General features: G+C 35.4%; 1 protein-coding gene across 6 annotated transcripts in view; it reads right to left on the bottom strand.

Moving 5' to 3' along the window:
* KDM4C (lysine demethylase 4C) overlaps positions 1–24,975 on the bottom strand; it is a 268,004-nt gene that overhangs the window by 120,808 nt on the left and 122,221 nt on the right. For all 6 annotated transcript variants that reach the window (XM_068666441.1, XM_068666442.1, XM_068666443.1 and 3 more), the window contains 4 exons: positions 10,390–10,580; positions 6,521–6,759; positions 3,976–4,337; positions 698–809 (listed from right to left, as the gene is read on the bottom strand). In XM_068666441.1, coding sequence (XP_068522542.1) covers positions 698–809; positions 3,976–4,337; positions 6,521–6,759; positions 10,390–10,580 — 904 coding nt within the window. The remainder of the gene's footprint in view (positions 1–697; positions 810–3,975; positions 4,338–6,520; positions 6,760–10,389; positions 10,581–24,975) is intronic.

Genomic DNA, 24,975 nt, shown 5'->3' with positions numbered 1-24,975 from the left:
TCTCTTGCAAACTACTCATTAGATATAGTTAGAACCATATCTAGAGATAGGAGAAATGTAGAAGGGCTATGGTCAAAATAATCTTTTCAATGACTTTTAAAATGACAGGGAAAAATTGATTTATCAAAATGACAGAATTACAGAGGTTCATTATTTCAGTATGAACCTAAGCAAAAACCTGGAAATCAAGACATTGTCTATGCCCAGAAGTCAGTAGCTTTTTATTTTTTTTTTTGAATGAGAACTACAGTAACTTAAAAGACTGACTGTAAAATATCCAACTTCTATTAAAAAGACCAGGAAAAAGTAGACTTAAAGCAGCAAGGGGGATTACGATTTACACCTAAGGTCTGTATTCAAAAGACTTTTGTGTCATTTTTAGCTACGTTTACTCAATGAAAAGCCTGCTCTTAAACACAGTTGCTCTTAGTTCTAACAAGGAAGATTTGATTTGTGAACACATCCATCTTAAACGACCTATTGTTCAGAGTTTTTTGCAATGATAGATCCACTGTTCTTAGAAGAATTCATGTGAAAACAGTACAGAAGTATATGATGTGGATTCAGAGCCCACACTGAATGCTTTATATGCAATAACCCTACACAGTTTATATTTCCCGTTGTTTTTGAAAATGCCTATATATGGCCTATGCACAGGAAAAGACTACCAGAAAAAAATACTAAACAGTACACTCACCTTCATCACTAGTTGCTTGCTGTTTAACCAAAGTCATTGGAGATCTAGCTGGGGGTTTATTTAGTGGATGCCGCCAACTTTTAGATATTTTCTTGCTTTCAGCTTCTGCTGACTGAAAAGGAAAATCACAACTAATTTAGCATGGACTTCTGCAGTTAATTTTGATGAACAAATCTAGTCTCCTACAAATGAGCACAGATATCAGTTTTGCATGTATGACCAGGGTACCCAAAGTACCTTTAGTGTAACAATAAAATATTTGTCTCTAATGCAAAATACAATCTCTAACTAAGAAAAAGTAATCTTTTGCACACATAAACTATTTGAGGTGTAGGTTTCCACAGTCCATCCAAACTTACAGAGCATAAATCCTGTTTTGCTCAGGTGATGTTTAAGAGAAAGAACAGTTCTGGAGAGCTAGAAATATAATGTAGCTGTGTTTTGGTAAATGTGCCCAGAATGCATTAACTTCATGTCACAGAACACAAAATACCTGAGGAAATGCTATATCCTGGAAATTAAAAAAAAATAATAATCTGGAGTTCAGACAAGAAACTAAGACTCCTGACATAGGATTAGCACACTGGGATATAAGGAAACTTCTCCCTCAAACACTCTTATGTACTTTCAGCTTGAAGTTAGACAAGCTTCAAGAACTAAAGCCAATGCTGCAATCCCCAGAAGTGCAGAATTCCCAATTCCAGATTTGGGTGCCATGAGGGATATCACAAAGTAAATCAGTTGCTGGTCACAACTGGAGATTCAGGAGTAGAGGAAGCACAAGTGTACTGACAAAAAGTTGAGAACAGTCTCACATGATTTCTATGGACCACCTAACTTTGTTCCTCAGTACCTAGAAAGCAACCCAACAAGTTACACATGTGCCCCTTGAATGCTGTGAGGGTTGAAAATTACTTCTGTTAAGTATGAAGGAAATTACAAAATGAGATAGTATTTACTATGATAACCAGAGGGAAGAAGATGAGGTCAAAGCATCATACAGGTTTATGATCTAGAAGTTACCAACAAATTAAAAAGGGAAAGATCTACCTCTTCTACCTCTTTAACTGCATTTGTGCAACACACTTGCAAGAAGTTATAACAAAAACACATGAAAGAGCAAGCAATTATAATGGAGAATAGCTGAAGCCTCTTATGTGATACGTGATACATAAATTGCTGAGAGGCACTGAAAGAGATTAATAGAATCTCCAACACACATTCATTAAAACTCCCAAAATAGAAAAAAAAAATCATTAGTGCACACTTTGTGCCTGTGAAATGGTCAGTATGATTTTACTTACACCTCCAAAATCTATTTCCCATCAAGTCTGGCAATCTGGTGGTATAGACTGCCTGCTCTCTCTCTACCAAACTGGGAATTTGCCAAACTTAGCTTCTGTGACTACCACTACAGCTTTTCATTTTTCAATCTGCTTCCTAAAATCAAAGCTGCCCACCCTTCAGAGCAGAGTAACAGCAGTAGAATAGAACAGAATAGAAAGAATAGAAGATTTTAGTTCATCTGGAAGTTCCTCCTACAAAGATCAGCAAGTCCAACTGCCTGACCTCTCAGGGCTAATTAAAAATTAAAGCATATTATTGAGTGCATCGTACAAACACTTCTTGAATGCTGACAGGCTCGGGGCATCCACCAACTGTCAGGAAGGCTGTTTCAATGTTTGACCACCCTCACAGTACAGAAATGTTTCCTAATATCCAGTCTGACCCTCCCCCAGCATAGCTTTGTGCCATTCCCACACATCCTGTCATTAGTGACCAGGGAGAAGAGACCAGCACCTCCAGCTCACTTCTCCTCAGACACTTGTAGAGAGCAATGGGGTCAGCTTTCAGCCTCCTTTTCTGCAGACTTGACAACTCATAGGACATGCCTCCAGCCCTTTTGCCAGATATTTTCATGTATAGAAATGCATAGAAAAGTATACTTTCACATAAGAAAGGGTCAAGAAAATAAACGTTTTTTGAAAAATAGGTACATGATACCAAATACAGCACTCGTCTCTAATTGCAGTTGACATAAAACTTACGGGGAGTGGCTGACTCATCAGAGGGCCGTGCAGACACTCAGAGGGACCTCAAAAGGCTGGAGAGGTGGGCTAAGAATCTCATGAAGTCCAACAAGGAGAAGTGCAGAGTCCTGCACCTGGGGAGGAACAACCCCAGGCGCCAGCACATGCTGGGGGCCACCCAGCTGGAAAGCAGCTTGGCGTAAAACCACATGGGACTCCTGGTGGACACCAAGCTGAACATGAGCCAGCAGTGTGCCCTTGCTGCTAAGAAAGCTAAAGGTATTCTCAGCTGCATCAGGCACAGTATCACCAGCAGGTTGAGACAGGTGATCCTTCCACTCTTCTCGACATTGACGAGGCTTCAAATGGAGTTCTGTGTCCAGTTCTGGGCCCCTAGCACAAGAGAGACCTGGACATATCAGAGACTCCAGCAGCAGGCCACCACAATGATCAAGGGACTAGAGCACCTCTCATATGAGGAAAGGCTGGTGGAACTGGAGCTGTTCAGCCTGGAGAAGAGGAGGCTCAGGGCAAACCTTATCAATGTGTATAAATACCTGAAGGGAGGGTGTAAAGAGGATGGAACCATGCTGTTTTCTGTGGTGCCCTGTGCCAGGACAAGAGGCAATGGGCACAAACAGGACCACAAGAGGTTCCATCTAAACATCAGGAAGCACTTCTCTACTGTGTGGCTGTCAAAGCACTGGAGCAGGTTGTCCAGAGAGGCTGTGGAGTCTCCCTCACTGGAGATCCTCAAAAGCCATCTGGACGTGGTCCTGTGCAATATTTGCTCTAGGTGTCCCTGCTTGAGCAGGGGGGTTGGACCAGATGACCTCTAGAGGTCCCTTCCAACTCAAACCATTCCGTGCTTCTGTATAATTTGTATTTCAGGTCAGTAGCAATAATTAAAGCTGGGAGCTGTGTTAATACTGGCAGGCAGTGAACATGGGAATAGCTTGAGAGTAGTGACTGACAGATCAGATTCACAGATACAAAATGAGATTAGTAGAAATCTAAAATCAGATGAAAAATACGCCAACAAGTAAGCTCCAAAAACATTCTGCTTTGGATCTGAATTCCCACTGTTGCCTGAATACTTCAGAACATGCTCAAATTAGCACGAGATTAAAATCATGCATATTCTTAACTGCTTTAATATGGATATCAGTTCTGACTAGAAACATGTTCGTTCACATTTCATTAAATCAGGAATATATTAATATAATGATGGAAATTTGCTTCACATACACTGGATGTTTCCATGCCATCTTCTTCATCCTTTTTTGCAACAGGCACTTCTCCATGTTCCAAGATACTTCCACAGCTTTCTAGGTCACTCACATCATCCTCTATAAAGGCATTTTCCTCTTTACCTGGGTTTTCCACCTCAGAAGTATGTTCCTGCGACCCATTGAATGGTACGGGTGACACAGACTGATATGGAGATTTCAAACTCTCTTCTTTTCTACAGTTATCAGAAATGGGCACACAGGCCACTGAATCTTCAGATGTAATGACAGAGTCATTGGAATCTGCTCCATCTTCATCTTTGATTTTTGTTTTCTCTAGTGTAGGAGCAGGACTGGAAAATGATTCTGAAAGGATGCTTCCTGTGGATCAAAAATATGATTTGTTAATAAATCTCACTTTCTATTAGTGTATTTCATTTCAAAACAATACAAACAGCTCCTCATTAAGGAGACACACAAAAAAGTAGGTGTTAGAAGGACATGCAAAAAAGTGGAGTACAGGTTTGACTGCAGAATATATTCAATGTAAAATTTTGAGTTTGGAGTGTGAAATACAGCTTTAATTTTTTAATGGGTATTTTGTGTTTGAATTACAACAGTTTTAAGTCATTCAAAATAATCAATATTTGTTTAGTCTGACAGCCCACATGCACTTTATACTGGTTGGAAAAAAAAATAATCAAATATATATATATATTTATATATATATAATATATATATATATATATATATATATATATATATATATTTGATAATAAAGTTCAATATACCAACCTTTTATATATATATATATATATAATCAAATATATATATATATATTTATATAATCAAATATATATATATATATAAAAACTTGGTATATTGAACTTTATTTATACCTATTATGCCAGTTTCGCAAATGAAAATAAACATCAACTAATGGTTTATAATTAGGAAAATATATTTCAAATAGATACCAAGAATATTCTGAAAACAACAGCGCTGGTCTAAAAATGAAAGGCAATTAGCATAAATTTAGAGTTCAGCAATTACCATAATTCTATATTTCAGTGATGCTGAAGGGTGAATTTGTGGATTTTGTTGAAATTCTTTATCTGTGGATGTTTCAACACGTTTCCATATTTTCTAGGCTGTTTTCCAGACACAATAGGCTGGAGAGCTGACCCAAAAAACATGCTTTTAAAGAACTCTATTGCCACATATCACAGTGAATACTAGTTCAGCAGCCCTTCCAAGGCATTACAGAAAATGGTCTCTGAAGTACATTTCTTTACAGTGGTTATATGAATGAGCCTTTCTGAAAAATGACTTTGTCAGGTCAAGTGTTTATAAAATTTAGTAATATAAAGCCCATCTGATACCAAAACAGAACCTCTGTGTATGAAGACTACTGCCCTTATGTAGCATAATGACTGTACTAGATGGAGATGACACAGGACAAACCACTGGCTCCTATGTGAATCCTGGCGCTTCTAGTGTCATATCTAAAAAGGCCTTTTCCTCTACAAAGGTCTAGGCATCACCCCTCGATAGCACAAAGGGAAGGACAGTGCTCTACTCTTCTCTGCTTTTCCTTCTCTTGTCAAGGAGCACATGAAGTCAGGTATCTAAATAACACTAGCTTCTCAGTGGCCATGAACACTCCAAACCTCTGATAAAGCTGGAGGAAGCTGTAAAGGAACAGCTTCAAAAAAAAAGGGGGGCGGGGGGGGGCTTTAAAATACAGCAACACCTAAATTTAAGAAAGAAATTCTCAGCTTCCAGTTTGGAATTAGCACTTTGGTATCTTTATGAGGTTCAGTCCTGGTTTTTACCACCTCCAACAAAACTAATACCATTCAAAAACACAGAAAGAGTGTCTAAATATACAACCAAATTTTAAATCTGTGGGACTGCTCCCAAACCTGAAGTTAAGACTGTAGTTTCCCTTTCTGAACAAGAATGTGAAACTATACCTTAAGAACAATGAAATTCAATGGTAACAGAAGAAATAAGTTCCAGAACAGACCAAACACAAAATTATAAAATCATTGTGGGGGAAAAAAAAAGAAGCATCCTTGACTTGAAAAAGCCTTTGTAACTTACATTATCAGACAAAACAAGGGAAAATTACAACTCTTCAGTCTCAGAGCATTTTTTGCACAAGTATGACCACTTCTAATATGCAGTATTACTGATGAAAATACATGTAGCATATTGGAAGCATATATGCTCTATAATGTTTGCATTATTAAGAGTTGTTTCCATATCACTTACCACTTTTTTTTTTGTATAGCCTGTCAGTCAATTGAAGAAGTATAATTTAAAAGAATCATCCTCTTTGCACACTCAACTAAAACAATTTATCTGATACTACTCTCAGTTCAGAATATTAATTTGGTCATTCACTCTTATTGAATCAATCTTCTCTGAATAACTTTGTAAGTACATATTTTTAGTATGCTACTTAGGGGTGTACATTGCTTTAATGTCCACTAATTTATAACATTAGAGTATCAATAGCCTACAACTTAGATGTGAAAAACCATCAGTCCTTATCTCACCTGCACCCTTGGCATTATCCAATAACACCTGATCCAGCTGCATTCTACCACTGTTTTCTTCTTCCCCAGAAGGCACTCCTGCACTTAGTCGTCTCACTTTTTCTTCTTGTTTTTCATTGACCTTGAAGTCATCAGCAGTTGCTTCAGTCGCTATGATTTCTGCATCAGTTGCCACAGCAGACAGTCTCTTGTCCTCTGGAGTTTTAAGCTTTTTAGATCGAGATCTGTTGCGCTGTAAGCTGTTATAAGAGATACTGCTGTCAGAGTAAAATGTCTGTCTTGGATAAGATAAAATGTCTACCAATATATATATGTCCCTTTCACCTGCTTAAAGACAGAAGGAAAAAAAAAAGAGAGAATTTTTCATCTTTTTGTATTGAGATGGTGTTTACAATTTATTATGGGATAGGTTAACGATTCAATTTGACCTTCTAACCTTTTATCAGTATTCTATGACAAAACTTAAATTGTAAAATAACCTTAACTATTACTTAATCAGCATCCAGACTAGCTTTTTGATTAACTCTTTTTTTTGAACATGAAAGAGACTAACCCTTATGAAAGTAATGAAGACAAAACATTCTCAAATGCACTAAAACCAGGTCATATTTCCAAACACTAATGCCAGTACAATTGTAGTCTGAATACCCTTATAAAATGTGGTCTGTTTACATACCATATACATTTTTATACACATATTAACATAAACAAGCATCTGAATAAATAAAAAATTCTAGTCACCAAATATTTTGAATGGCTACTGTATCAAACAATACATTTGATAATGCTTTTTAAAAATAAAAGTTGAAATAGTATAGAGTTTATGCACCCTCAGAATCAGAAGAAAGACGCTGAAGCAAGAGATATATCAGCCACTTTGAGAAACTGGTTTGTTATTTATGCGCTCAAGCTAAGGGTAACACGAGACTGGAGTCCAGTTTCAAATTCAACTATGTAATACAGGAGAAGATGATGTTTACCTGCTTCATAGAATCATAGATTTGTTCAGGTTGGAAAAGACCTCTGAGATCATCTAGCCCAACCTTTAACCTAGAACTGACAAGCCCACCACTAAACCATGCTACTAAGTTCTACATCTACACGTTTCTTGAAGACCTCCAGGGATGGAGACTCAACCATTTCCCTGGGCAATCTATTCCAATGCCACACAACTCTTTAAGTAAACAAATTTATCCTAATATCCAACAAATTTATCCTAATATCCAACTAAGACCTCCCCTCCTTCACAAGTTTGTGAACCACAAATCACACATCAGGTTCCAAAACTGATGACACAGTAGTGATTAATTCCCAACTACAGCAGGAACTTGGACTCTAAACACCTCCAGAAAAAATATTTTGTTACCCCTTCCCTTTTATCATGTGTCATCTAATGTACACATTTCAACACAATCTCTACAAAGCAATATTAGAAATAGTATTTCTACAAAACAGTAATTCCAAAATATTTGCCCAAGTATGACACATAGCCATCCATCCACAACAGCCAGCCTAATTACTGTTTACATGCAGTTCTACTGTAGCAAAGTATTTCAGCCACAAACATCAAACTTAAGCTCTGCATGTCACTATGTTCATGAAAATTCCCATACATGGTATTTCTTCTGTTTTCCCTCTTTTGGAACTTGCATTATCCTCATAATCAAAATGATCACAATTTCAATCATAGAATCATAGAATAGCTTGGGTTGGAAGGGACCTCATAGATCACCTAGTTCCAACCCCCTTGCCAATCAACACATTACAGTAGAAATTAAGCTGAGTAAACATTTCATCCTCCCTTCACAATATGCATTGTTACCACGGCTGAATAAAAGCCAACTGAAGAATTAAAAAGCATGGGAATTGTGTTTATTAGCTCAGCTCAGTGCATGAAATCACACCATGTGTTCCCATGCTAAAACTTTCAATACATTGTTTAAGTCTTTTAGTTAAAACTGCATTGGAGTGTAAACTTGCAGTTATGCTGTACAGTGAAATTTACTACAAGTGAAATTACCTAATCAATAAAATTTCTCTCTCTCACTCTCTGTTTCAGTTAGTACTATCCATGCATTAAGAAACTGGCTGTTCCAGCTTCTTCACCAGATGTCTTCAAGAACTCAATTCTATCCCACAAATTACATGTATTATTAGAAACCCCAGAACAAACCCAATGTCTTCAACTATGTTTTTCCTCTACAATTGGAACTGATTCTCTTCCTTAGCGTTTGATTTTCACAGAATCACAGAATTGTCTAGGTTGGAAGAGACCTCAAGATCATCGAGTCCAACCTCTAACCTAACACTAACAAGTCCTCCACTAAACCATATCACTAATCTCTACATCTAAGCGTCTTTTAATGACCTCCAGGGATGGTGACTCCACCACTTCCCTGGGCAGCCCATTCCAAAGCCTCACAACCCCCTCAGTAAAGACGTTCTTCCTAATATCCAACCCCTGGCACAACTTTAGTCTGTTCCCCCTCATCCTGTCACCAGGCACATGGGAGAATAGACCAACCCCCACCTTGCTACAGCTTCCTTTAAGGTATCTATAGAGCGTGATAAGGTTGTCCCCGAGCTTCCTCTTCTCCAGGCTGAACAAGCCCAGCTCCCTCAGCCGCTCCTCGTAGGACTTGTTCTCCAGACCCCTCACCAGCTTCATTGCCCTTCTCTGGACTCGCTTGAGCACCTCCATGTCCTTCTTGTAGTGAGGGGCCCAAAACTGAACACAGTACTTGAGGTGCGGCCTCACCAGAGCCGAGTACAGGGGGACAATCACTTCCCTAGCCCTGCTGGCCACACTGCTTCTTATGCAAGCCTACTGTCTTCTTCAAGAAACACATTCATTCACAAAGAAAATGAAGAATTCCCAGTTTAAGAGCAAGACAGAAAGGTAATTATGTTGTAAAGCAATTTGAAGGAGGAAAGAGGTCTTAACAGTATTTTTAACCCAGCATGCCTCTCTCCCCAGAAACTAGATACCAATAAAACAGTACAATCTAGGCTGGAAGCTGAGTAGATTTTTGTTAGATAATGAAAAAGAAAATCCATAAAGGTCATGTTAAGTAAAATCAAAATATGAAAGCAATAGTGCACAAATAAAATTTGTGCAATGTAGAAAAAAACAAACAAACAAAAAAAACCAAACATCATGCATGCATGAAGGAAACATATCCTGCTATGAAACTGCTTTAATAGTATTTGACAGCTTCAACTGACAAGCTGAAACTTTATTCTCCTATTTTTGTTAGTGGTGTCAGCATAAATAACTGGGATTTAGACTCTCGTTATGCCAAATTCTGATCTCTCGTTGGCCTGTGGTAGATGCAAAAGGGTTTTGGCTGCTACACTGTGAGTCTGCCAAATAAGCAGTGATATCTCCATGGAGCTAGATGGCAGTGAGGACTAAGGCTGATGCTAGAGACTAAACACAGCTGTTGGGATTCTGCCATAGCTTCATGACATGTTTTTCCAATTTAATCTCCATCCCAACTGTGAGGAGACGTCTCTTCTGTCTTTTGTTTGCAGAAGTAACTAGAAACAATGGCAACCATCCATTGAAAAATTTTCGGTAATAGTCTTTACTAAAGAAGGATTCTAAACACCACACTGGAATGCATTTTGATGATCTCCATACTCATTCACTTCAGCTATGTATATAACTTGTAAGCTACGAATGAACTTTTCACTTAGTTACTTTGAAAGACTTTACTTGTCCCCACATCCACCTTAACAAAGCAAAAAAAAAAAACACTTTACGTAAATTAATTAAAATAGAATTTGGAGAAAGGAGCACTGAGGAAACAAAAAGGAAACTGACTTCAGATTGAAAACAACTAAATGAAGGATAAAGAAACAAATACCTCTTGGGAAGCTTCTTTTTCTTTCTTCTTTGCTGCCAGATCTTTACTTCAGGTGTTGATTCAGGAGTAGGTTTTGTATGATCTATGATATATAAATCTTTGCCTTGTTTCCACAGCTGGTATCTGTCTGGTTGAAACTTCTTCACAAAAATGTCCATGGATATTGTTACCATGTCTTTCCTGCATGTGCACTGCAAGAGAATAGAGGAATGTTTAAGTGACAAGTTATGTAATGTGCCACAGTTTGCAGTAAAGAAAATCCAGAATAAAAATCCCACGTGTGAAAGCCAACTTTACTTTAATCAAAACTTTTCTCTTTTCCATCTTCCTCACTTCTTCTGAAGGTAAGGAGTGTTCAAGAGAAGGTGCTATCTCAACATACGTGACATTCCAGGATTCCACAACAGGTACTTATGGACACTCCATTGTTTTATTAACTCTTAAAATTAAGACCAAAAATAAATTATAGCATTTCTTCTATAAACTGTTCTTGATAATTTTAAGCATAATATGTTGAACCCAGAGACTGCATGTTATCTTCAGTAGAATCATAATTTTCTTAAAATTATGCATGTCGTATCCACCTGTCCCAAAGGCCTTTGCAGGCATTTATAGAGTTCTAACTTTTATACTTCTTAATAAAAGAAATTTGACAAGTAGGAAATGCACACAAGTACCATACCAAGTTTCAGTTTTATTCAGGTTTTCCTACAAAGAGAAAAGGACAAACAAGAGAGGGGAGTAGACACTTTGGAACATTATGTTTTACAGCCCTGAGGAGTGTTATGAACCTGTAATCTGCCTTTCTGTGCAATGTCCACCCTAAAATCTCATGCAGGACTTCCATCATCAACTTTGTTTTCGTCCCTGACCAAACTATTTTTATACTGCTTTCCTTTACAAATTCTGCACGAGTGGCATATTCTAGAGTAACTGAGTTAACACTGAACAATGATTGTGAAAATCCATAGGATTCTTCATGGAAATACTGTAAATGCTAACAGATGATTTTAAAACTATACCTAATACTCCAAAATACCTACTTATTAGGAGACTGCAATAAATAAAACAATATGCCTGTGGTAGCTAAACTATTCAAATTAAAAACAAGTTGACTGGCTAAAAGAAGAGATTCTTAAGTGGAAAAACATTTTAAAAACTTAGTGCTTTAGCTAAATGACTCTGTTAAGGGGCAAAACTGAGATGATGTTTTATTTCAGGTAAACAGGTATATACAAAAAAATGGTAAATGCATATGTCTGCCACAGTTGGTTTAAAAGGGGTGGTAAAACAAGGAGGGTGTTTACTCATAGAAAAATTGAAACACTTGTGACTGAATGCTAGCATTCGATAGAATGGATGCTTTCTGTGTGCTAGATGCCAATTCCCTTGCCTGCTCTTCCCTCCTATCATTTCTAATCTACCCTTCTTCCACTCTGAAAGTATAAGCAGTAAAATGTACACAAGGAATCTGAGAATTATTAAATTGCTTGCTTCGTTTTCAGAATCTTCAAAAAAAGGTTAAATAGGAAAACATGAAGGCAAAAGCTAGATCAGCACTGAAATAATACAGTAATGACTTCATGGAAAGTCGCTGCAAACACAGTCATTAAAAATAACAAATTTCAGCCACCACAAGGAATTATTTTTTATTTAACGTCATATGAGGCCCAATCTCCAGGTAGAACAATTTTATTGACCAACTTTCTAATCTTAAGCGTGCAAGTAAACTTACTATTTCATTATTTGAAACTTATGCCAAAGGGATATTGTCTTCTTTCTTCAGACAGTAATTTCATTCTTCTTTCTGACTTTGGAATACTTTATTATTATTATTATTAAATGCATAGTTCCATTGCACATTTCTGAATTTACATGATGTTCATTACATATGCATTAATGATGTTTATTATGTATGACATTTTCCACTGGATGGTTTCCTCCACATTTTGAACTCAAACTGGAGTGAGTTTCCAAACAACGATGCCTAGAGTCTCCAGGGGCACAAAATGAGATGAGGTATGCCATATCCATATTTGATGCTATCATCACAGTCAGAAGAAAACTTTCTCAACTCCTCTGACTACATACAGATAACAGAACTACACAGCAACCTGATTTTTGCTGTAAAGGCAGAGTTACTACCACTGCAATAGACATGGATTTAGCAGAATCTGACATCAGTTATGGATTTAGCAGAATCTGACATCAGTTTAAAATTACATTTTATTTAATTCATATGTTTACAATTTGACTGTTAATTAAGTCCTACGTTCACCTAACAAGAAGGCTGTAGTAACTCATCCAAATGCCAACATCAGTTTTTCATAATACTACCCTCTAATGGAAGATTGAGTAGAAAGAAGAAAAAAAAATGAAGTTGTAGCTTTAAGAAGCTGCATCTTATGACAGTTTTTAACCAAGAGTATCTGCCTAGAATATTCTTTTTTCAAATAACTTGTATACATGTACATATACACACATTCTGCAAAAAGACTTAACATTATTTGAAACACAGTCTCATTCATAAAGTACCCTAATCAGTCACAATGAGCAGTAACAGGAAAGGAATTGAGACATTTGGACAGTGGAAAGATGCAGATACAGTCCACTATATTATTTTTCACTTTTAAAAATAGAATTTGTAACATAGGACAAGAGATACTCCATTTTCTCTTTATTTACACATAAAATCCTTTCAATTTCAAGACAAAATTTCTACACACAGATTAGAAATGTTTTGTTAAGTAGAAATTAAAAGGATTACAGGTTTTGCTGTTAGACATCAAGGCTTCTCGCAGTCTGGAAAAAAAAAAGCTATCGTTTAAGTCAAAAGAAAAAAATCATCAAGAAAAAATACATTCTATGATGTATTCTATGATTCTACGATAATAACATATGAAAAGACTTAAAATAATGTCCAAATGACGCACAGAATTTCTGTCTTTCAGTAAGGTTTGATTAATTTCCACCAGTTTCTAACAGTATTACTTCAAGCGATTTAAAAAGAGCAATCAGATACTAGGAATACCATTGATTTTTTATAGAAGTTTTTAAACTTCTAAAAACACAGACCTCTGAGTAAAAAGTTAAAGAGAAGTGGCCATCATGCTCAACTCTACTATTGCTAGCCTGAAAATACAGGAAACACAGAAAACAACCTTCTAAGCACTAAAAGCTGTAAATATTTGGAGGTATCATATTACACAGTGAAAGCAGTTATGATCTGAAAACCATTTCTGCAATTTTTCCCTAAATTATGTCAGGAGAAAAAAAAAAAAAAGAAAAAAAAAAAAGAAAAAATGGTGGCTTTGATAAATAATTTGGAGGAGTGTTTCTTGGGTTCTTCTTGAGGGGGCAACAGTCTTTTCTCATGTCCCATTTGACTGACTTAGAGCCGACAGTTACATGGCTTCCTGCTTCAGAGACAAAAAGGTGAGTGAAAGCTTCTCTCTCCAAAGCAAAACTAAATGTCATTCTGATGGAGAAGTCTCTAGGGACATAGGCACAGGGACATGCCACTAAAACACTCACTATAGTACATTAACGGATGACAATTTTAGAAACGTGTAATATTTTTAAGAGTAAATGTGAAATCAAAGTTGCTAGACTAGTAAAATCATACAATCAGAAAAAATAGAAAAAAAATACAAGTCATTATTTCTATAAAATAACAAAAAGAACAATAATCCACCCCAGTAAGCGCACAAATGTAATTTGTCCCAGGCCACTGTCTACCAGTGTAAGTGCTATAGGAGTTATCTCCATCATTTGGCAGCTGTTTGATGGCAGATTCACAAGAGAATGACAAAATGAGTAAGTTTAGAACATCCTGGTCAAGACTGAAATGCATTGATAGAAGTGAGAGATCATCAGTATACCTAACACAGCCCTTCCTGTAGATCCACTGTTATTCACCGATAATGTATGCTCACTACACAAAAAATGCACGTAACATGCAGCTATGTTGGTTCAGATCCCATTCTATTCAATGCAAGGAGTTATTTCCTATATTCAGTATAATCAGTCTGATATATATTCTTCAACCAAAGATTAGTACGACAATCAGAGAAATTAAGGGACCAGAACCCTCTCTCAGTCTTTTGGCCTTACAATTAACATTTCCAACATAATCATTAATACTATTATTATTTATTCTCTCATAAAGACACAGCTTGGAGGTAAGCAATTCAAATGACTTTTATTAGTAACTGCAAACACTGAATCGGAAAAAAAATGTATCAGCACCGTAACTAAATGGTATAACCAAACATGATATATATTTGTAATGAGTGTAAATTACCTTGGAGAGACATGCTCAGCCAAAATATTTTTTTTTCCAAATAAATGTTATTTGTGAATGGAAAAAGAGTAACTTTTGTATTTAAAAAATTAAGTTCTTCTCATTTGGGGCTCTAATGCAAACAATTTGAAATGAATACACCAAGCTTGTAGATTTTTATGCATATTTAACACAGAATCAAACACTTTTTAAAATAGGGGGATTTTTCCCCTAATTGTTCTTACTAAGATAATAGCAAGATTCATGTTTTGACCAGCAGTATTTTGACTTACTAACATCTACACTAGTACCTCAAAAAAAGCTCTTAAAACATTTTATGTCATTAAGAATCAAGTACACATCTTAAGGGTCTAACACTCTTCCATTAATATTAAACTCTCTCAAACAGAACCATATGGGATTTTTTAAACTATCAAAAATATTAATGCTGTAGAGGTTATATTTTACTGCAGCAGAAAGTAAATAGACAATTTATATCATTTGACTAGAAGAAGGTGAGGTGTGTTATAATATTTAACATATTAAGCTTAAGTAGCTGGAAGTTGTTGAACATTGCACTGTAACATTTCATACTTAGTGTAGCATTTTCTTAATTAAAATGTGATTTTCATTACAACTGAAATCTACTTTATTTAAAATTCACCCAACTTATTAATTTAAAGAATGATAGCTCATTCTTAGGCTAGATTTATTCCTTTACTTTGTGTAATCCTTTCAGGGAAAAAAAATATATACATATCTATATATAGATATAGATAGATCTATATAGATAGATAGATAGATCTATAGATATATATATATACATATACACACATGTATATATATATATATATACACATATAGTATATAGAAAGATAGATAGACAGATAGATATAGATCTATACAGATAGATATATATATAAAGTGCTGTAATTTGAATGCTGTAGGTAAAATCTTAATTCTATATACCGGGGGGACAACACGTCTGAGAATAACAGTCAAGAGAAATCAAGAAAAATTCTCTTCTTTGTAAAAGGAGAATGGATATCTACAAATCATGTAACAAACTAACACATAAGCAGAATGAGGAAAGTAACCTTTATATCCTATATAAATCCCAATCCAAAAACATACTCTGAAAATAATCTAATTGAGGTATTTCTTGCATCATATTTTTTTCACATACTTTTTTGAAGTGTTTATAATGATTAAAGCTTTCTTCAAGGTACATATGCAACAATGTATTTGTTAGATACATTTTCTTGATTTTATATTCATCTTCCCATCTCAACTTCAGCCGCACTTCTAACAGACTCTTTCACCTCCTGTAAGCTACTCACCTTGCAGTACCTTAAATGAATAATGTTCCAAAAAACATATAAATGATATTTTGATAAACTTCAGTTTATTGGTGCTGCAACTAGAGCTGCTTCCTGTGGACTACCTGTATATGTAGAACAAGTGCTGGACAGGTATTGCTTGCTTGGAAGACTGCATTTAATAAATCCTAGTAGCGATTGTTCTGTGCTATAGAACCAGTCAGTGATATGTTTTCACACCGACCTTCTGGCAACTTGTAGGCACCACTGCAGAAACCTTTGGTATCAGTTAGCCATCTGTGCAAACTGTGATAAAGCAAACCATCCTTGGTTAAGTAACAGGGAATATGCTCAGTTCTGTGTCACATCCAGTCATCAACAAAAATACAAATTCAAATCACTACTCTCACTAAGTTTATTTTTATACATTCCATGATGATTTAGGTAAATAAGAGAACAAAATATTTCTAATAAAATCATTATTTGTATTCATTTGTGCATTAGTAAACAGCCTGCAATATTTTAAAAAGGGTTCAGTATTTAAATAGTGTGTTACAAACTATGCTTTTTTCTTGATTCCTATTTCCAATTTATTTTCCACTTACACATAATGCCACCTATATGTTCCTACACACACACACAAAAAACAACTAATATTAAAAATATAAAAAACGTAGAATTGATTCCACTGGTGTCAGAAGCCATTGCAAAAATACATCAGTTTTCCTCCATAGTATCAGCATTCCACCGAAGCCCTGACAACAGAAAGACTGCCAGGAAACCACTGAAGGAAGCCTCTCTCTTTTTAAAAGCCCCACCTCACCACCTCCTAGCCTTCCTTTTTCCTTGTCTTACCTGCCACTACTGCCCTTCTAATGATACTCTTTCTTAGCTTTCATAACCCAGAAATGACTAAATAAAGTATGAGCTAGGCATGCAGATGAGATGACCAATGAAACTCAAAATGGAAGTTAAACACCAGCCTGTGATCTGAGGCACTTGCTGAAGATAGGTGTAAGGTGAGGACAAAGGTATTTCTACATACAGAAAGAGGAGGGAAGGAGGTTTATATAATTATAGCTTCAGTAATTGTACAGGCTATCTGGAACTCTACTTTCAAGTTGTCATCCAGAACAACAGATTAACACACAGGCCAGCATTCTTACGTTTTGAGTTTTTACACCCACCTATCTAATTTTCTGGGGACAAAAGGATTGTTGCAGTACTGTCATGTTGGGTGCAGTGAAAACTAAGCATCATTGCCAACAAGGTTCAACCCTTTCAAGTACAACTAAAACAGTGGAATGATGCCTGTTTAAGGTTCTCTGATGTTGTGTTTTGTTTTCTTTTAAACATAGGGGAAATGTAATCAAGCTTCCACAACTATACTACCTTTGTGTTTCTTATTATTGTAAATCCTTTACTACTATATTTCCTGACTCTACTCTTGGAAGATTTACTCATTAGCTTTTTATTCTCTATTTCCAAAATTATTATCCTCGCTTTGTAAGATTCACTTCTCTGTCCATTCCCAACGCCTACAGAAACCCTTTGCCTGAAGTCTCCCTCTGCTGTGTGTCACTGCCCTCACACCATCCTTCTCTTACTCTGCACTGTTTCCCTTCCTTTTACATTTGGAATACGTTTCCTCAGATCCAGAAGATAAAGGCAACTAACCACTAACTTAAACTACCCCACAATGTCTGTATTTTAAACAGGAAGAATTCTGACCCATTGAAGATAAAAATTACTGCAAATAATTAGCTTATATCTGTAGAAGAACAGAATTATACAAAATACCTCTTTACATATGAACACAGTCTGTGCAATATTATTTACATACTATACATTGTATTATAAACAATAAACTGTATTTGTGGGGTAGCTAAAGCAGGTGCACTACAATGTTGTTTCCAATCTTCATTATACAAATTCAACAGACATGATCACAGAATCACAGAATGGTTTGGGTTGGAAGGGTCCTTAAAGACCATCCAGTTCCAATCCCCCTGCCAGGGGCAAAGATGCCACCCACTAGATCAGGTTGTCCAGGGCCCCATCCAACCTGGCCATGAATACCTCCAGGTATGGGATGTCCACAATTTCTCTGGGCAATCCATTATCATGGATTTATGTTCAGAAAATTTACTACTATCATGTATAAAAAAGGAATACCCAAATGACCCATGCACAGAAATTCCTAACACTTAGATATATATAATATATATACATATACTACAAGAAAGAAGGAGAAGGACTCTTTGTCAGGGAGTGCATTGATAGGACAAGGAATAACGGCTTTTAACTAAAAAAAAAAGGTAGATTTAGATTAGATATTAAGACCAAATTCCTCACTTTGAGCAACCTGGTCTGGTGGGAGGTGTCCCTCCCCTCTGATTCTGTGATTCTATATCCTTAGCTCTGTAGTTACAGCAAAGCAAGAGTCGTAACACACTATATGTAAGAAGTCAGTTAAATGGTAAGTCTAGTAATTAAGTGCTCTATTCCCAATAAACTCTAAAGAAAATTGATTCTTTATCAATTCCACCTGGGGAAACACTCAGATTAGTACACCACATATTGCATATTTGAGGGAGGTCTGAGAAGTCTGACACATATATGCACCTGACATTAGTATACAAGCCAGGTAATAATAAGAACTTTTCCTGCTATCCTAGGGGGTTTATTGGCTAAAATAAACTGCTACCTCCACTGGATGGTTTAAGACCATTTCCTAACACAATTAATATATCTGTATATGACTATTATAGTCACTAGTTGTTCCAGTAAGTCAAATTTTGTCTGGAATTTCAGATTTTTGTTTTTTAAATCATTTTAAGATTTGACAATATTTGAAGATACACAGTGATATGAACAGATGAGTATTTTTAACAGCGATTCAAATTTTACAGAGCTCCAGAACTACCTGCCACTATGAATAATTATAGTTGCATGTACATCTGACAACATTCACAGACAGATCACATTGAAAATTAAATGCTAAGACTAATCTAAAGCCTTAACACTTTTCGACATTCAACAATGTTGCTTCTGAAGCACAACACAGAAAAACAGGGTAGATGACTCTCTCTTATATTAATAAAAACATATATTTTTTTAAGTTTAGAAAGCAACTTTTTCCTAAACATTTTAAAGATGTTCTAAGATGTCATAATAAAGATACGTCTTCTCAGATTTCACCTATTAGCATCTAGAATACTGTATTAAGAGACGTTTAAAACAGCAAATTAATTACTGTTAAATCACAGTACGTAGTGATTTCTGCTAGGAGGAAGGAGAAGACAGCAATGAAATTCCTATTAGAGAGAATAGCTGTGGTCATGTCTGACGTGAAGCATGTAAAGCACCATTATATTCATTAAGTTTCTCTAAGGTAAATAATAAATAGCTGTGATAGCTTGGCTCTGTTTTTCAAGATTAGATTCCTCAAATCTGTTAGACATAGGTTTTGCAGCATCTGTAAATGCTGCGTCAAATAGCAGGCTGAGTAAAACAGTAAAAAATTTTTTAGCCAATATGATTCTTAAATTGAGTTTATGTCTAAAAAAAAAAAAAAAGGAAAAAAATAATTTGTACTCCTGCACAGCAGAACAATATTTAGCAAACCTATATGCCTTCCAAAAGATAATGAAGAAATCTGCAGTTCCATGCACCATCCAGCAATTCCAGAATGCTTTGCAAATATTAATGTTTCTTCCTGACAATAAAAAAATAAACCAGAATAAAGACAGGCTTGTTTGTCAAGGTCACGTGGCAAGCCACAGTTAGAACTGAGACTTGAATATATTTTATTTTCAGTTCCCAGCTCCAAATGGTGTATTTTATTTCTAAACTGAAGAGAGGAAAAGAGAATGATTTTCCCATGTGTCTTAAAAACACATTTATTTCAATGCTCTCCATAACAATCCCAATTCTATCAGAGAGAGCAGAATGAAAAGAGGGCACAAAAACATTAATGAAAAAAGATAATGATATGATCCTACCATGCATTGGAATAGGTAGTAAAATAAAATTCAAATAATTTCCAGTGATCTGTTATCTATTTATGTAGCTTACTTCTTAATAAAAGATGCTAAGGAAAAAAATACTAGATATCCTGCATTCTATCATTGTTTACATCCATATCAATTAAACAATAGAGCATTGTGACTATTGCGATTAAAAGAAAAAAAGCAAAAATAAAAAGAAATCCTGTCAGAAACAATGCAAACAAAAAGCATCCAATTAGAACAAACTTCTATACATGCAGTGTAGCCTTAAAGAATTGTCCTTTAAGCATCATTGCAAACAGCTAGCTACCTTCAAATCTTTTAAAGTCAGAAGAGTTAATGGCTGAATTAATTGTGCATTAAATGGTGTCCTAAGTAACTTCTAGGTTATATTTGCGTAGGTTTTAGCATCTCTACATGCCATATGAGCATTTTTCCACAAAAATCCCTACTAGAAGTCTAAACCTAATCAATGATTAGATACGCAGGCAATGATCTTTCTAGCTCACTACTCATCATTAATTTGTTCTCAGTATTAGTTTTTCAATGTCATGAAAACTTCCTTTCAGCACTACCACGAGTTAAAGAATAAGAGAAGAATATTTTGGTTGATCAACTATGCAGGAAGGATTTGTTATACATCAAACAGAAACAGAATTACTAAGTAAGAAGGTATTATTTGTGGCTACAGCTTCAGTTTAATCTGGCACACAAAAATTCATACTTGATGGCATTGCATTGCGCAGCATTCAAGTAAGGACAGATGACAAAATTTTCAGGTATTAAAAGTCTGATGAATATGGTATTTTTAGTGGTTCTGTTCTATTTATTGGGCTCTAACAACTCAAACACCCTAGCAATAACAAAAATCTTATTTAACAATGGCATGCCATAAACAACGTTGCCTAGTATCTTCTAATTAATACATTTCTCTTGCCACTTGAAATTCTTGAAGTAATATTGCCAGAACATGAAACAATTTACAATCTGATTACAAATAAATAAATAAATAAACTGCTTCCGGATGAGAATTTTATTATATAGATAGATAGATATTATATTTAAATATTAAAACCTTCATTTCTAACAAAAACAGCTTTGATCCTGCAAAAACAAAATTTCTTATCTTTTGGGGAATTCATCCAGCAGGCACACTTCTAGCCCACTTATCCTTGCAAACCGTGAAGCAGCACTGTAAGAAAACAATTTAGAATCTTAAATTTGTTTGAAATTTCCCCCCAGGCACAGGAACATTGATACCTGCTTCCAAATATAACCTGTTCAGTAATTGTCTTATACCAATATCTTAGAAGGCTTTTATACAATGTTTTCCTTTTCCCCCTACCTTATTACTTTAAAGTTTAAAAAAAAAAGTTTAAAGTCTTCTTTTCAAGGACAAGCAGGGCACCCTCCATAAACAGAACATTTCAGAACATTTTTTTTTTCCACTTGAAACAATATGGCTGATATTGAAGTTGTGTTAATACATTGAAAACACAGAATTTGTGACACTGGTTGTCTGGGTTTGGAAAAGTAAGCAAGGAGGTGGACATAAAATGACACCAAGGCAGAAACAGCAGAACCCTCTCTGACTTTCTCCTCTAATATATACAAGCTGTATGGAAAGCCCATCAAATTTTTTCTATTCAGACACCGACATGTTCTTCACACAAAACATCTTGTAGGCGTATGAACCACACTCCTCAAATCCTAGCAGGGTACTCAACTGGCAAGTTGAGCAACATTCAACTATTCAAATTACTCAAATATACAACTTGCAAAAATGTAAGAGCCAAAAGAGAGGAACCAGAGTATCACATATTTTACCTGCCACAACAAAGAAAGAGTAGCTGAACCAAAGGAAAACTCATTGCATGAAGTACGCATTCAAAATAGGGTTAAACAACCCCTAGACATTTTTGGAAGAAACTGAATATGTTTCTGTTGACTAAGGCTGTCATACAGGAAAAAAAACACACACACACACAGAAAAAAAAACAACACTCACTGATGTGAAACAAAGACCCTTCTAGCAAGTACTTGCTTATCAACAAATACATCATTGTCATTAAAGATCCTGGAGAAACATCTCACAATAGTCATGGAAAACTGAACTCCTTCCTGGAAAATATGAGTTACCAAAACAAAACAAACAAACAAAAAATAGATAAACAGAAAGGCTCAGTGTAAACAGAGATTGAATTCAATTTAAACTCCTAAAAAAAAAATAAAAATAAATAAAAATTCAAAGCCAAGAGAATTCCCTTCCACTAAAGCAAAGACAGAAATTAAGGCATAGTGATCTGGACAATGTAAGGTTTTCTGGTTTACAGTTTCTAAAAGAATGATAATCAAATGAAGTACTTGATAGAATATGATGACTAACATTCCTCTTGCTTCAGACAACTAACCATGCCGTACAGTTGGGAAAATAAACATTAGTTCACTAATCCCCAAAGTGGTTTTATTGCCCTACTGATCATGGTTAAGATGCTGACAATTATGGATATAAGGCAAGAATGTTCCTTAAAAAGATCCAACAATCCCATTCCAATGGTGGTCAAGGTTTTCAGAGAATGGTAAAAAAAATACATCTATTTAATCTGTTTACATGTTCAACAACAAAAAAGAAAATGATTTACAGAACACTAAGTACCACCAAGAGTTATAATAGGTAAGAATGAATATGAAGCTGGTACACAGAAATCAGTGGGGAGCACTAAGAGTCATTAAATCAGAAATTGAAAGCCCTTTACTAACTATCCATATTGTTTCCCATGTCTTTGGTTCAATACATTTTATTAAGCCAGTCTGTTACAGGAGTGCTCTCAATCCATTAGCCCTTTATCTTACAAAAGCTTAATAGAGGTAATATATCCAAGTATCAGTATTACCTGGAATAAAAACACGGACTTTCTAATACCATATTCAGAACTATGCAAGATGGTCAAATTACTTGATTCAAGACATGTCTGGTAGTATCAAAAACTACACAGACAACAATATTAGACAAATTTGAAAAAGAAACAACAAAAAAAAGATATTATTCTGAGATTGACTTTGTGCTGCATTAGATAGGAATGTATTATTGCTATGCAATATTGGACTAATGTCCAGAACTAAAGAATTTCAAAACCCAGACCTGTACAACTATCCACAGAGAACAGATAAAAGAAAGTCACACGCATGCATGGTCTTTTTCCACACTCATACACACGCAGAAGATCCTCCAGCTATTCCCTCAAGTTGGGAAGTTAGTACTACCAAAGATTTGTGTGGTTGCAAAGCATGTATCATTACTGTCTTGGCTGGAAGACTACATGATTAACCTGTTTATACTAATTTATACCATCACAACTCCTCAGTGCTAACAGCTTGAGGAGACATGTTCAAAATACTACTGTCTGCATTAGTTTGCCAAGGATGATTCCTGACATGGCAAGTGTGCTTAAACTACCACCACTTTACTATGCTTTAGTATTTTTAAATTTGCAGACAATTAAATGTATGTGCTTACTGGCAAGTTTCCACAAACATTTTTGTAATATGGACTGGGCAAAAGGCTATGAAAGTGAAGATGGAAGCCTTACAATATCCTCTAGCTTGGGGGTTTGACTTGGAGGAATTTCACAAAAATGTTTTTTGTGAACTGATCATTTGTAGCAAGAAGATTCAAAAGGCATCACACTATGTTATGACAATTTTGCCCTTATCACACTGTATGCTTAGTTTAGTATTTTTCCTTTTGCTTTTTATTATTCTTATTATTAAACAGAATGCAATAAAGAATACATGTCATTTTTATCATTCTTTATTTTGGATGGCTGTAGAAGATAAAAGGATCATTTAAGGTCTATATGCCTTCTTTCGTAATTACTTTCTAAAGCAATCAGAACTGCCATCAGCCAATTGTTCCCTACATTTTGACAAAAGATCAGGATTCTACTCATGAGAGAATGACAATATGATGTGCTTGTTATTGAATTTTTCTGCCAAATGAATAGGAGATATTTTACCCACAATACTGCAGGGAGATAAAGAACTTTTGTAGTCACACCATCTAATATAAACTAATGAAGCTTCTATAGCTAAACCAAAAAGTATGTCCAGTTCCCTTGGCCCCAAAATTAAGATGAAGAGTTCATTACAAGTAGCTGCTTGACGATTTCAAGATAATCAGGTAATCAGCTTTACTTCTTCATAATCAGCTCATCTGGGATATTAAATATGAATATTTTTAACTAAGGGGTTTAGGTGAGCATAAAAACAAAAATACTGTGATTCAGATGCTACCACTTCCTTAATATTTGGCTTAATCAAACAGACAAAAGACTTTATACATGGAGTTCACATTACTGCGGATTTTACTTACAGGCCAAAAAATGTATTATTTTACTGATTTTATTCTACTCTAAAAAATACAATTATTCCACCTAAAATAAATAAAACTGCTATTGAAATTTAAAGGCTTTAACTTCAGAGAAATATCTTGATTACACTTCATGCAAAACAATATTATGTACATGCTTTTCACTCGGAAAAGCCTTTACAGTATGTCTGCGTTTGGCAGAGAGAGAATTGATAAGACCGAACAAATGGTCTTGTATGATATCCTGGTGGCTTTTTAATCTGTGAAAAGTCTATTAATCAGACAGAACCTGTCCAAAGAGAGAAAACGATTTCTACATCAACTCTGTATTAACTTCCAACAGTCCCATACATTTCTATGAGACATTGCATCCACACTTGCAGCTAGCCTGCAATCTGTCATAAAAAACCTGGTATCAGTTCCATAGGCTGGCAGGTAGTAAAAGAAACAATCTAAGATAATTCTACCTCATTCTGGCCAACTGTATTTCTGGTTTCAGAAGAACACATCTGTATGCTTTATACAGTCACAAAAAAAGGGCTGTAAATATAGTTGTGTAAAAGGAAATCAGTATATGCAGTTTTTTTATTTATGCCTTCAAAAAAT

Source organism: Anas acuta, chromosome Z (genome assembly GCF_963932015.1).
Source record: "Anas acuta chromosome Z, bAnaAcu1.1, whole genome shotgun sequence".
NCBI classification, from domain to species: Eukaryota; Metazoa; Chordata; class Aves; order Anseriformes; family Anatidae; genus Anas; species Anas acuta.
The sequence above is the reverse complement of the archived record's forward strand: the minus strand, read 5'-3'. Positions and strand labels throughout refer to the sequence as shown.